The sequence below is a fragment of the Cylas formicarius genome, unplaced genomic scaffold (assembly GCF_029955315.1).
Source record: "Cylas formicarius isolate icCylForm1 unplaced genomic scaffold, icCylForm1.1 PGA_scaffold_6__28_contigs__length_40554024, whole genome shotgun sequence".
NCBI lineage: Eukaryota > Metazoa > Arthropoda > Insecta > Coleoptera > Brentidae > Cylas > Cylas formicarius.
Window position 1 is genome coordinate 24,339,021 of NW_026844347.1, and position 13,892 is coordinate 24,352,912.

Sequence of the window (13,892 nt, forward strand, 5' to 3'; positions counted from 1 at the left end):
TTCCCTTATTTGGCTGAACAATATTAATTTTTCGATAAAACTTTATTGTCATATACTGAATTTCATTCAATTTTGCACACGCAGGAGTTGGCGAAGCGATGCAAAATTATTATGGTGTTACTAAAAAAATATTTTAAGTTTAACAGATTGAGAAAATAATAGTATTAACGTACCAATTCAGCCTACGAATTTTAAATTTGAACTTTAATTGGAACGTCGGCATAAAACATGAAGAGAATACAAAATATAGGAAATAAAACAAAAAAACATAATGCTAATACTTAGTTATTTAACTTTATTTATTTTTCTTTAAAAATTAAAGTTCACATGAATCTTCCTTGCATTCCTCCTATGTCGGTTGGTGATAAATGAACCTTGCTGTTTCGCCAATCATCATGTTGACTTCTTCAGGACTTAACTGAAACTACCTCGCATTTTACTCTGTACCTGCTTATGTACTGCTGCTTGAAGGAGACGGATCTAAAGGCGGATGACTGATGCCCATATTGGTGCAAGGTAAAACCTGATTCGCAGTTAAGATTACAAAAACCTAGTAGGCCTACTAACCTTAAAGGATCATAAAACCTGTCATCCAAGAATCCATAGAAATCTCCTCTTCTTTCACCAACAAGAATTGTCGCGGAACATTGGCTATCCTTTAGCTTCGTTTCCCTCAAAGAATATACAGTGTGTCCAAGATAAGGATGCACAGCATGGGGATCTCGGAAACTATAAGAGATACAGTGTCGGTTAAATTAGACAAAAGTTGCGCATTTTGATACCGAACAAGATCCCGTTTTACAAATTTGAAAATTCCAAGCCGTTCCGGAAATATCCGAGAAAAACCGAAATATTGCGATTTCGTTTTTATTATTTTTTAAAGCTATTTGAAAAGATATGAAAAAATGGAAAACACTTTTCCATTGGCACTTTTTAATCTCTCCAAATTGACGTTAACAAATTTTAATTACAGCGTTTCGATTCCATGGAACCACCATCAACTTTGATTTTTCTTATGGGACGGAAAAAAAGTACACACAGTATTAGGTTGTGCTTTTCATTGCGAATTCAACGATGTACGATACAATACGGTTACTTATGTTTTTATCCAGAAAAATGGATTTTTAATACATTTCAGCATTTAAATGGAGTAGGCCATGACAAAATGACATCCAGTCAATTTCAATGACACATTAATGTTATTTGTCTTTGTTATCAGTCGATCATAAGTTTATTCCTTTAGTTATTGTTTTTGTATTTTTATTGTTGTTGTCTTTTTCTAATTTATTTTGTTCTACAATGGAGGGAGGTAATTTTACAAACGAAGAAAAATGTGATATGCTGTCTTGCTACATCTGATGCCAAAGAAATTGTGTGGAAGCCGAGCGTATGTATTCTAACAAATACCCAGAGCGGAGACAACCTGACAAGAGTATTTTTCGGCGTTTGTTATTTAATCTGAAAGAATATGGATCATTTAAGAAGCCTGCATTATCCCGACAAAAACCTTCCAATGAAGAAAACCAATACATTGTTCTACAATCTGTTATCGAAAATCCACAAACTTCTACCAGAGAAATTGAAGACCAGAATGGGGTAGCTAAATCTACAGCTCAGTTTATTTTAAGGAAAAATGAATTTAAGCCTTACAAATTCAGAATATGTCAAGGATTAAAACCGGGTGACGACGAACGACGTAGACATTTTTGTGAGTGGTATACCAGGATGTGTGGTGAGAGTTTTAATTTTCCATATAAAGTGATTTGGTCTGATGAAAGTATGGTGACCAATAACGGTATTTATAACAGGCGCAATACACACTATTGGTCGCAACAAAATCCACGTGTTAATAGACTATCCAGACATCAAGTTCGCTTTGGGTTTAATATTTGGTGTGGGATTTTTGGTAGCAAGATTATAGGCCCTATTTTCTATAATAATTCCTTAACTTCCGAGCGGTACCTTGACATCTTGAGGCACGATTTAGAAGATGCCTTAGATGATTTACCGCTAGGCGCTGTGCAAGGCTGCTGGTTCCAACAAGATGGTGCCCCAGCCCATAACTCCAGAGAAGTTCGCCAATATTTAACTGAACGGTTTGATGGAAAATACATTGGGACTTACAGTGAAACACCTTGGCCTCCAAGGTCCCCGGACTTAACTCCCTTGGACTTTTTCTTATGGGGCTACATAAAAAATGAGGTATTCAAAGAATGTTTTGACAACGAGGAACAATTACGTCAATCAGTACGAGCAGCGTTTAATAAAATTACTCCTGAAATGTTAAGTCGGGCGTACTTATGCCTAGAAAATGGAGGTCATTTATTCGAACATTTGTTATAGAATTTGTTTTTCATTAACTTGTTGGATTTAGTTGTTATGTTAAATGAACAGTTAGAGTTAGTAAATAAATAAACACATTAACTCGAACTTGTCAACCATTTTCTTTTGCCTTTCACCGTTCGGATCTCATGGCCTACTACAATAAAATACTAGAAATGTATTAAAAAGCCATTTTTCTGGATAAAAACATAAGTAACCGTATTGTATCGTACATCGTTGAATTCGCAATGAAAAGCACAACCTAATACTGTGTGTACTTTTTTTCCGTCCCATAAGAAAAATCAAAGTTGATGGTGGTTCCATGGAATCGAAACGCTGTAATGAAAATTTATTAACGTCAATTTGGAGAGATTAAAAAGTGCCAATGGAAAAGTGTTTTCCGTTTTTTCATATCTTTTCAAATAGCTTTAAAAAATAATAAAAACGAAATCGCAATATTTCGGTTTTTCTCGGATATTTCCGGAACGGCTTGGAATTTTCAAATTTGTAAAACGGGATCTTGTTCGGTATCAAAATGCGCAACTTTTGTCTAATTTAACCGACACTGTATCTCTTATAGTTTCCGAGATCCCCATGCTGCGCATCCTTATCTTGGACACACTGTATAAGCGGGTAGAGAGTAGAGTGCAAACCAATCAAATTCGAATGTGTATATATATATATATATATATATATATATATATATATATATATATATATATATATATATATATATATATATATATATATATATATATATATATATATATATATATATATATATATATATATATATATATATATATATATATATATATATATCTAATCTAATCTAATCTAAATTAACCTTGAGTATGAGTTCTGAAAATAAACGTTCTTTTTCTTCTTAATATGAAGGACTTTCAATTTTAAGTGGTTTATGAGGAAAACCAGCTTTGTTTAAGGTTAGGAAAAAGGTGAATAAAGGAGTTCTGTGCTTTTTAAAATTTACGGAAAACATCCAAGTCCAGAATGTCTTTACTTTTATTGATGTTTCGGAGATTGATATGATACACTAATAACATATACAGTACACGAAGATTCGGTCTATAAATTGATAAAATCTTTCGTTATATGAATTCAATATTAAGGATTGATTCCGTTTTTCCCTAGTCGGATACCCGAAATAAAGACATTCGTTAAAAATACTAATAAACACTAATGGCTAAAAGGGCAAGCTGAATTTCATTCGCTTCTTCAAGAAGTTGATACCAGTAAGAAACAACGAATGTAATCTCCAAATATTTTGATCATTCATGCGATTGACGAGTGAGAGAAATACCTCGTTTTTATTGTGGAAACTATTGCTAATACAGATAATAAAAATTTATCTATTAAACAAAGCCGGATATTTGGGAAAATCGAAACAAAATTTTAGAACATATTCTCCAAACTGGTATAAGAAACTTATGTACATTGAAATGAAATGAAGTTATGAAAATTTAACTTCCGTATTATGTCAAAACCTATAATGTTACAGCACCTTCGTTCAAAAGAAAAACAAATGCACTTTCCTAAGATTTGTACCATCTTTTCCAAACATCCTGTATAATGACAATTATGCAAAAACCAAGAAGTCTGCGCGCCAATTCATGAGCCTCTCCAAATCCTTTCCTTCCGACGAAAGAATTTGTCAACACGTAGACTTAGAAACGAAAACAACATGCGTCAAACTACCCACTTTACGGCTATCCACTTTGTTGTTCATTTTTAATTATTGCTTATAATTGAAATTCTATGTGGCGCCTATTTGGTAATTTTCATGATTTAAAATGTTAATAATAACAAACTCATTGATTTAATTTTGTTTTTAGGTTCAGACACAAGTGTATGCATCACCTAAACCAGTGCCAAATTTCGAAAATGATCCGGACCCAATCAAGAATGCGCATTACTCCTCATTAGACCGACGAACATATTCGCCAGCTCTCCTGCGCAAAAGCTCGCCTCGCGATACCGACTCCATCGACGATATCTTCACCCAAAGTGCTCTAAACGCTCGGCCCATCAAACGTGAGGAACGCTATGAGTACTACAAAGATGAGCGAAAAAGATACAACGATCCGCTAAAAAGGAGCCATACTGATGATGCACTGAGCAACCCGGACCGACTTATCTACAAGTCGAACTTCATCGAGAGTCCGTATTCAGATTCGGAGAGTCGTCAGTTCAGGAACCACCTAGCTTCAACGGAGGCGGGGGAAAGGTATGTTTTGGTTCCGAGATCATTATTGTTATTCCGCATTTTTAATGTTGTTCAATAAAATATTACATAATTTTCGGCATATTAGAATTTTTCAGAACATCAATGATGGAAGCGAATAGAGATTATTAAAAACTTGGAACCCAATGAAAATTATTTTGGTTAATGAGAGCTAAGATTTTATTTCTACAACCTTTTACTACCAGCTAGTACTAGCGATAGAATTAATACAAAGCAAGTTTTACATGTATTTATAACAATTCCTTCCCATGGGAACATCGCAGATAATAGAAACGCCGAAGTTGGCATGTCCTGTGATGACTTCAGCAACTTGCAAAATATAATAAAATTAACACAAACCACGTAATTTATTCTGGAAAAGCGTTGTAAAAATTATGTTTCCCAACACTCAGAAAATTATTGTTCTCTATTAAACCCGGAAAACTGTAATAGCATATTATGCAACAAGTGCGGTAAATGGCTTAAAAAGTTTACCGAACGTATTGCATACTATACTTTTTCTACGACCGTTAGTTTTTACGTACATTTTCGCAAAACAACACGAATACATTCACTGACATGACCGTCAGAATTGACAAACGTCAAAACTGAAAGCTTGGGAAATATATCCGAAAACATCCTATTGCTCCCGAACCCGTTCGATAAAATCCCGGAAATGTCCAAAGGGGCTCGGATTCATGGGAAACGAAACTGACGTGGTAAAGTGACGCTTCCTGCGCTCTAGATCGGTGTATAATTAAGTATTTTACAGACGGGAGTAGAAAAAAGTATTTACAATAATAATAATAATGAATAAAAAATGTCAAGCTTTCAAATTTTGTAGCTAAAATTACTTAAAACCAACAACTAAAACTTTAGGATAAATTTATCCCTAGTTTCAATTTATTCAATGGAGGGTAAAAAGTTTAACCAAACCACATTTCATTTAGTATGCTGTCTAATAAAAAAATTTTATCCTTATTTTAACTTGTGGGGTACCTCGAACTCCTAATCCGCGAAAACATTTTTTAAAATGGTAGTGAAAAGTACAAAACGCTATTTTTAGTGTAATTGTTTTAAAAGAACAATATTTGTGTTTCGACTGTTGTTGGACTTGGTGGAGCATTTTTGATACTTGCTTGATTCGTAAATATGCGTTATCATAATCGCCCAACACGAAATTTATTAATTTAATTTTCATTAATTTAATTATCTCTAATAAAAAATCTTAATCGGCAACAAGCATAAATTATATGTGCAAATTTTTGGAAACCTATCTGTTTTAGAATAATCTAATAATCGATTAATTATAGAGTTTTTTTCCAATATTTTAACTGTAAATAAGAAAGTTTTTAATAGACATAATTTTTGCTCCACAATCTCAAAACAGGTTTCAGTTATGAACTTATTTAAAAAAAAAAAGATGCTTCACATAAATTTACACAAAACTTACTGCAAAACCAATGACTGGGAATTGCTGTTGGTTCTTTGTTAAAATACGTGAGCATAAAATCCGGATTGAAAATATTTAAATGTTTATGTTTGACTCTTGTTTGCTCTTATATTAAGTAAATTTAGGTATACATTGGTTGCTAAAAATACACTATATCTAAATTCGAACGCAAATATTTACGTTTTCGGATATGTGTATACGAGGTAAGCGCCAAAGTTTCTCAACATTACTACTGTGAAAGGCCCCCATTCTGTATTTATATTACATACAATTCCACACCATTCAAAAATTAATAATACTTAGTACACTGTTCAATTTACCTCTTCATAATTTATTTATGGTGTTGGGTTCTTTACAATACACAAGGTAAAATTTTTGTTTCCATCCAAGAAAAAAAATCTTTTCGATTTCTTTTACACATGCTTTTCATTTAGTAATTATTTTACACACAGTCATTTTCCTAACTTTTATTCACTCTTTGTCGGTTTCACTGATAGTAAATAAGTTTTAACCGATTCGAAAAGACAACACACCTATCGCCATTTGTAAGGCTGATTAATTTTTGCGGTGTTCCCATATATTAAACAAATACTGACAATTTTCGCAGAAATACTTCTGTGGCGCAATTTAATACCTTCACCTGGATATATCATAAATCTATTTTACCGCTTTTTTCTGAATTTGCAACAAGGGAACACATTTTCAAGCCTTAACTTTAAAAAATTGTTTATTTGGATTACGATATATTTACTTCTAGTTCCATGCCAATACAGCCATACAAAAACGTCGTATATTACATGAAATATTTGTTAACAAATATTTTTTTCTACTCCCTTCTGTAAAAATACCCAAGAACCCGCCGATCTAGCGTACGGGAAGCGTCACTTTACCACGTCGGTTTCGTTTCCCATGAATCCGAGCCACTTCGGACATTTACGGGATTCTACCGCACGGATTTATAAGCAATCGGATGTTTTCGGAGATATTTCCCACGCTTTGAATTTTGACGTTTGTCAATTCTGACGGTCATGTATTCGTGTTGTTTTGCGAAAATGTACCCAAAAACTAACGGTCGTAGAAAAAGTATAGTATGCAACAAGTTTCGGTAATAGTATATTATGCAAGTGCGGTAAACGGCATTTGACTCCCGAGTTTATTTGACACGAGCCGAGCGAGTGTTTAATAAGCCAATAAGTTAAAAAGTTGACTGAACTTGTTGAATACTATACTTTTTCTACTATCGTTAGTTTTTGGTTCATTTTCGCAAAACACGAATACATTCACTGACATGACTGTCAGAATTCACGTCAAAATTCGAAGCGTGGGAAATATCTCCGAAAACATCCGATTGCTTCCAAACCCGTGCGGTAAAATCCCGGAAATGTCCGAAGTGGCTCGGATTCGTGGGAAACGAAACTGACGTGGTAAAGCGACGCTTCCCGCACGCTAGATCGTTGCGTAATTAGGTAGAAAACGGGAGTAGAAAAACTTTTTAACTCACTCGTTTATTAAAAACTCGCTCGGCTGTGCTCCGCTCGTGTCAAATATACTCGTTAGTCAAATGCCGTTTACCGCACTTATTGCATAATTTACTATTTGGTTACCAATTCCTGCGGACATTTGCGGAAAGAACGACTTTTTGAGTTTTAAATACGCCATTTTTAGTTATAACAAAGTTTTATTTTAAAATGATTTTTTTTTTATATCTTTTCGCTGTTGCTAATTTTACATGTACATTCTCAGTATGTTATGTAAATTAATTCGATTAAATTAAACCTCAGAACCAGTTTATGTACTGGTTTCCTCTTGAACAATTAAAACATTTTATCTAGGTGACGTAAAATGAAAACTTCTGTGTTTATGACCGCTCGCTTCCAAGAATACGTTACACGCTCCTGTTGCGATAACGGTTAAAAGACGGGATATTTGTCGGAACTAACTGTCCGAAATAACTTGATATGCGAGCGAACTAAATATGGTAAACATTCGGAATATGCCCTTTATTTGTTATGTACGTATTTGCTCGCTTGAATGCAGAAACTTAGGCAGGGTCTTATCTGCCATAGTTTACTTCAGGGTATATGGTATTAGAAAGTTCTGTTCCACTTTCTTGGTACGGTCACGAGCTTTATTGCGGGAAAGCACACCAACCACGCAGCGCAACACTGAAGACTGATATATAAAGGAAATAATTAGTTTAGGACCGTTTTTAGAAAAAATGTCTGGAAGATATTGTATATAGTCGGTCTCCAAATAATTGCCTTTTTAAGTTGCTTATTGTGAGTTACTACTTATCTGTCATAAATTTTGCAGCAAGTGACTCTCCAAGTATCAGATCCGTATTCATGTTTTTATTTGTAAGAAATAAATGTTTACATATTTTTAAATATTATCTAGTAAGTTATTTAATGACAAATATAAAATGATATTAAAAATTTAGGCAGTGTTATCAAGAATTATAATGGCACCTAACGTATTGTTCCGGGCATTCTCGGAAAGTAATTGTAAAGACTTGGAATGAAAAATTATATGTAACTTATATAACTAAAGCGGCCCAAAAAAAATGCTGAAATTGTTTTTAAGTTTCTAGAATTACCGCCAGGGGGTGCAATTGCATTCTTGAATTTCAGATCCTATTTTTTGAGAAATAATGTTATACTCGTATTACAGATAGCTGAAATTTTCGTTCAATAGTTCTGAAGTTTTTCTACGGCCATTAGTTTTTGTTAATTTGTGAGTGAACTGTGACACCTGACAAATGTCAAAATAGCACGGTCAAAATTTACCGAAATCATTCCATCGCTTCCAAAGCTGTGACGAAAGTATTAGAGTAACAAGCACAAAAAATATATTATACTGGTATTATATAATAGTTTAATAACATATTATGCTTAGAATTGTATTTGTAAATTACATGTTACACTAGTCCACTTCGTTAAAGAAGACTATCTTCATTATGTCAGAAACTTTCATCATCATCAAAAAGATTGTCTGATAATATATGGTATTTTATCGAAATCCGTTCAAGATATTTCGACTTTCCAGTTGGGTTATAATTGTTCCAGCACTACGCGAAATGGAAACCTCACATGGTTGCAGCGGCAGCAACAAAAGCTGAAAGATCGAAGGGAAATGCAGCTGCGCGAAGAACGCCACCCACACGAAATACGGTTGCTCTCCGAACTGAAAACCGTTCAGTCGCGTCATATGAGGCCTACGGCTAGCCACAGATTGGATGGCTACACTAGCGACACCACAGCTTTTCCCGACGATGACGATGACTACACGATCCCCTTGCATATCAACACCATGCAGAAAAATTACGAGGTGCTGCCAAATTCTACCACTAGCACATTGAAATCGTCGTACGCTTCACAACAGGAGAGGCCTTTTATGATGGTCAAGTCAGCGCATGCGAAATATTCGCAGGTAACTTCAATTGGGGTTCATCATGAACTCTTATGATATAGATTCTATCTACTAAATCATTTTTCTTAAATCTTCCTTTGGTAGCGATTAGAGTTCACAATCACCAGTTTATTTTTTTACAGATGTTTTAAATACAAATTTGAAAACTTCGGTACACTCTGCAATAGCTTGCAGTTTTCACGTCTGTATCGAACTATTTCTTATTAATTTTGTTTAAAAGTGATATTGCAGGACCGCTTTGAAAATATTGATGAGAGTTCCACCCAACAGCGGTTTATGATTTTTGATAAATATTAAAATAACGTTCAAAATCACACTAAAATGATTGTTGGTACAAGAAAAACTCAATTCTTCGACAGGCGTACGTTAGTCTAAATCATTTTTAAGAGTTAAATATTTCTAATATTACTTAGTATTTTACATTAGTAGCAACATTGATTTCTATTTTTCGTATATGTTTAGTTTTAAAAACTCTGAATTTATATTACGATCAGGCAGAAATTTTTTAATTTCTACTGATTCTGGTGATATTTTTATTTGACGATGCACTTGCACTTACACGACAGTGTCTTTTTCCACTTTACCTCATAAAATTTCGCCTCCGGGTTTTTTTGTTTTTGTTTTATTTAATTAATTTAACATTTTAGTTTAACTTTTACGAAAAGTACCAACGTATTACTTCGTATATTTATGATTCATTCATGAAGACAACAGCTATTACGAATTTAATTTATATTCGTAGGTAAACCAGCCCAGAGCGAACAAATCAACGCTTATATGTTCTAAGAGTCATTTTCATTGTAAAATAATTAAATTGACAACATTACACCACCCGTAATCACCTACAAGCACCGTAATATTGCAGAACACCGACCCAGTAACTGCTCTAACCTCTAACCCCCATGGACAAATAATAAGGGTACCATCGGACGTTGGAACTGATAGAGACCAGGTAGATAACCGATTACTTTCCGTAGTAGAACACCGTCACTATTCGACAACCGGACAAGATCCCGGAATGTCGCGTAGCGCCCAGCAAAGCAGCAGGGTGGGTATTAAACGCGACATGCTGGATGAGAACTCTCGGCTAGCCGCTCTTGACGATCTAATCGCTAACCTGTCTAGTGGCTCTGAGCACTCTAGTAACAGTCCTAATAACACAGCATGGCAGCAGGTATTAACACGCTCTATTTTTGATTTTTGTTTCTATATTTTATTTACATTACATAGCGCGGATAGCGTCGAAGATTTACGTAGGTACAAGGTTATTGGTCGAGGGTGCCGCAAAATAACTGCTTCTTAAAAAATGGTCATATTCCAGTCTCCAGTTTGTCTAAAGTTAAAATAAATTTTCAACAAGCCCGTTTTTTAATGGGAACTTCTTTACTTGTTTATGTACTTGTTATTTTCAAGTTGAGATAAATAACAAATTTGAAAATGAGAAGATATCTCAAAAAATTACTGAATTAGCTTAATAACAATGTAGTTTTGTAAGGGTTTAAAAATTTTATGATAGGTGTGGTTTGGAACGTATATGTTTAATAATAAACCTATTTAGCAGAAAGTGCGCCTTTAAATTTAATGCAAAAAATAATATTATTTTAGTGAAGAGTTACGAAACTTACAAAATATAAGTTATATTCCGTGTAATTAGAACATTCAAAGTAGTTGTATTACATAACTTCGACGTCCCCGGTTCTCCGTCGAAGATTTTATTTTTCAATATATCTGCCGTCACTAGCATTCCGACTTCTTGTTGTGCTAATCAAAGAATTCGAATAAAGTTTCGCCATTCTGCGTTTTTTTTTATTGTATTTTTGTTTGTTAAAAAGCGCGCCCTTAGCGTATAGCCCTGTTTACGTGCTGATTGCTTTTCTCTGCAGATGCATGATATTAAATGAAGATTCGACAATTTTTTTAAAATATATTTATCATGTACTTACCTGACCGTGACAAAGCATATATTTTTTAATCGTGAAACTTGCTTGAGCGCCGAAACAGTGCACAACAACAAAAGTGCTAATAAAACTCTGTTCTCTCAAGTATCGAGAAGAGTCGATCCAAACTTGGAGGACGTCGAACGACAATGAAACATCGCCGTCGCATAGTTCGTCACCCCGTCCCCAAACGCCAGCTTTTCCCGTGCACGCCCGAACGCCGTACCTCAACGCTCCGACACCGACCGTCCAATTTGATTTGGGCAATGAGCGATTGCCACCTAAAAGTCCTACAACCCAGCGGTGAGTTTTCTTAATGATCTTATTTCCCCAATAGACCTAACGAGCATCAATAGTATAGGAATCAATACCTACCAATTCTAAATTTTAGAAAGGACCGACCCTTGACCCCCAACGATCAATTTTACGGCATTTCCGATAGCGAATATTCGCAAAGTACATTAAGAAGCGCATCTGCTTCGGGTTTTAGAGAGTACAACGGGTCCGCGTCACCCACGTCTTACTACGGTCACTCACGACACGGCTCGATATCGTCCAGTAGCGAGCAGCAGTCACCGCAGGAAGTATCAGCCGCTCACGTTAAAATAGTTCGGGACACCAGCAAATTCTGGTACAAACCTACTATAACACGGGAAGAAGGTAATCAATTAATACAACATAATACCCAATGTAATGTAATATTATATGTCGTCTATATCTTATTATCACCTTAGACCAAATTTGGAAAACCCCGCGGTACTAAAGTATTGCGATTTATTTAAGAATAACTGCCAAAATCTTAAATCGAATGTTGAAAATGTTTGAACTATATTTTGCTCCCGAAATTTTGAAAAATTTAGTAATTATTAGTAAAAAGTTTGTAATGTCTAAGTATAAAATATATTTTATATAAATTAGCAAAATTCTTTTTACTTTACTCAAATGACATTAATTTTACAGTAGTTATCTAAAGTTATAGACAAGTTTTTTGCATTTGTAAATTTAATGTAGTTTGGAAGATCCAAAAAATTCTTATAAACAAATAAAAGTAAAACTGCAATATCAGGTAGCGCACGTTGATAGTATTTTGTGACAAACTGTGACTGCGTCTTTTGTGACAATGTATTAACTTGGTGGGAAGTAATCAATTTTAGACCACATAAAACATAGAACTGTGGAAAATACTATTGTGTATGTTTCCTTTCAGCCATAAACATGCTGCGGGATCAGTTGCCCGGCACTTTTGTCGTTAGGGACTCGAATTCATTTCCTGGTGCCTTTGGACTCGCATTGAGGGTGGCTACAGTGCCGTCGAATATACAGACGAAAGTAAAGGGTTCATCCGACGAATTAATTCGACATTTTCTGATCGAGCCAACGTCGAAAGGAGTGCGATTAAAAGGGTGCCCCAATGAACCCATTTTCAGCTCACTTTCGGCTCTGATTTATCAACATTCGATAACGCAAATAGCTCTGCCTTGTCGGCTCGTCTTACCTGAGCGCGATTTAAAGTAAGTATAATTACAAGAAAACCTGGGCCTGCAACGGCAGTAAAGAGCATCTAATAATTAAATTGACAATAGGTTTATCGTTTATTTTTACTAAATGCAGATATTTTGCTCACGGGAGCGTCAAGTATCATTCTTATTATGAGAAGCATGTCCACACCTAGATTTAATTTTTTACGAGAAAACCAAACCGTGGTCATTTTAGTTAGTTTAGAAAAAAATTCTCTTGTATGTTTTATAATATCAAGACCCAAATGCTTAAAAAAGAAATTGTTACACATTTTGCAGAACTAAGGTTTAAAGCTTTAATTTATATACATGAAGCTCATCCACCAATTCTATTTTGCTACTTATATCCTTTTCAAATGCATAATGCTTGACCATTACATTAAATATTGTTAAGATACGACGCCCAAGGTCAGCAGGCAGCTCAGCTTCAGCAGTTGCAAGTACAAGGAGCGGCGTGCAATGTTATTTACTTATGCACTATTGAAATGGAGTCGTTAACTGGTCCGCAAGCCATGAAAAAAGCGGTGATGCAGCTGTTTCAGATGTCGCCCCTACCCGACACAGCCATAGTTCACTTCAAGGTTAACGGGCAAGGGATTACGTTGACCGATAACAAAAGGAAGCTATTTTTCCGAAAACACTATCCAATTAACACAATATCGCACTGCGGTCTAGATCCAGAAGAACACCGTTGGTTAGTTAATGCGGAGGAAACGGGTTCAGCGAAAAGTTCCAAGTGAGTTTTAATGTCCCATCGGACGTTCCATCATTTTCTGAAGACACGATTCTAAAAAGAAAATGTAGATATTGTTTTTTTTTTTAATTAAACTGTAAATTATGACTTAGTTTTCTTTTTCAATTTCAAATTTTGTGATTTACATTTTCTTTAACTTAGGCAATTTGCTTTACAAGACATTGCAACAGATGAAAAAAACAATCAAATAAAACCAACCATTTGGTGTTTGTTTTCACTAATAATACAAATTTTCTGT

General features: G+C 34.7%; 1 protein-coding gene across 7 annotated transcripts in view; it reads left to right on the plus strand.

Annotated features, from left to right (window-relative positions):
- Positions 1 to 13,892, plus strand: part of LOC132702969 (tensin-1-like) — a 53,739-nt gene that overhangs the window by 37,805 nt on the left and 2,042 nt on the right. For 3 of the 7 annotated variants that reach the window (XM_060671914.1, XM_060671909.1, XM_060671910.1), the window contains exons 11-17: positions 4,176 to 4,567; positions 9,083 to 9,446; positions 10,312 to 10,620; positions 11,490 to 11,686; positions 11,775 to 12,043; positions 12,591 to 12,894; positions 13,295 to 13,636. In XM_060671914.1, coding sequence (XP_060527897.1) covers positions 4,176 to 4,567; positions 9,083 to 9,446; positions 10,312 to 10,620; positions 11,490 to 11,686; positions 11,775 to 12,043; positions 12,591 to 12,894; positions 13,295 to 13,636 — 2,177 coding nt within the window. The remainder of the gene's footprint in view (positions 1 to 4,175; positions 4,568 to 9,082; positions 9,447 to 10,311; positions 10,621 to 11,489; positions 11,687 to 11,774; positions 12,044 to 12,590; positions 12,895 to 13,294; positions 13,637 to 13,892) is intronic. The other 4 variants (XM_060671912.1, XM_060671915.1, XM_060671913.1 and 1 more) reach the window with 4 other exon arrangements.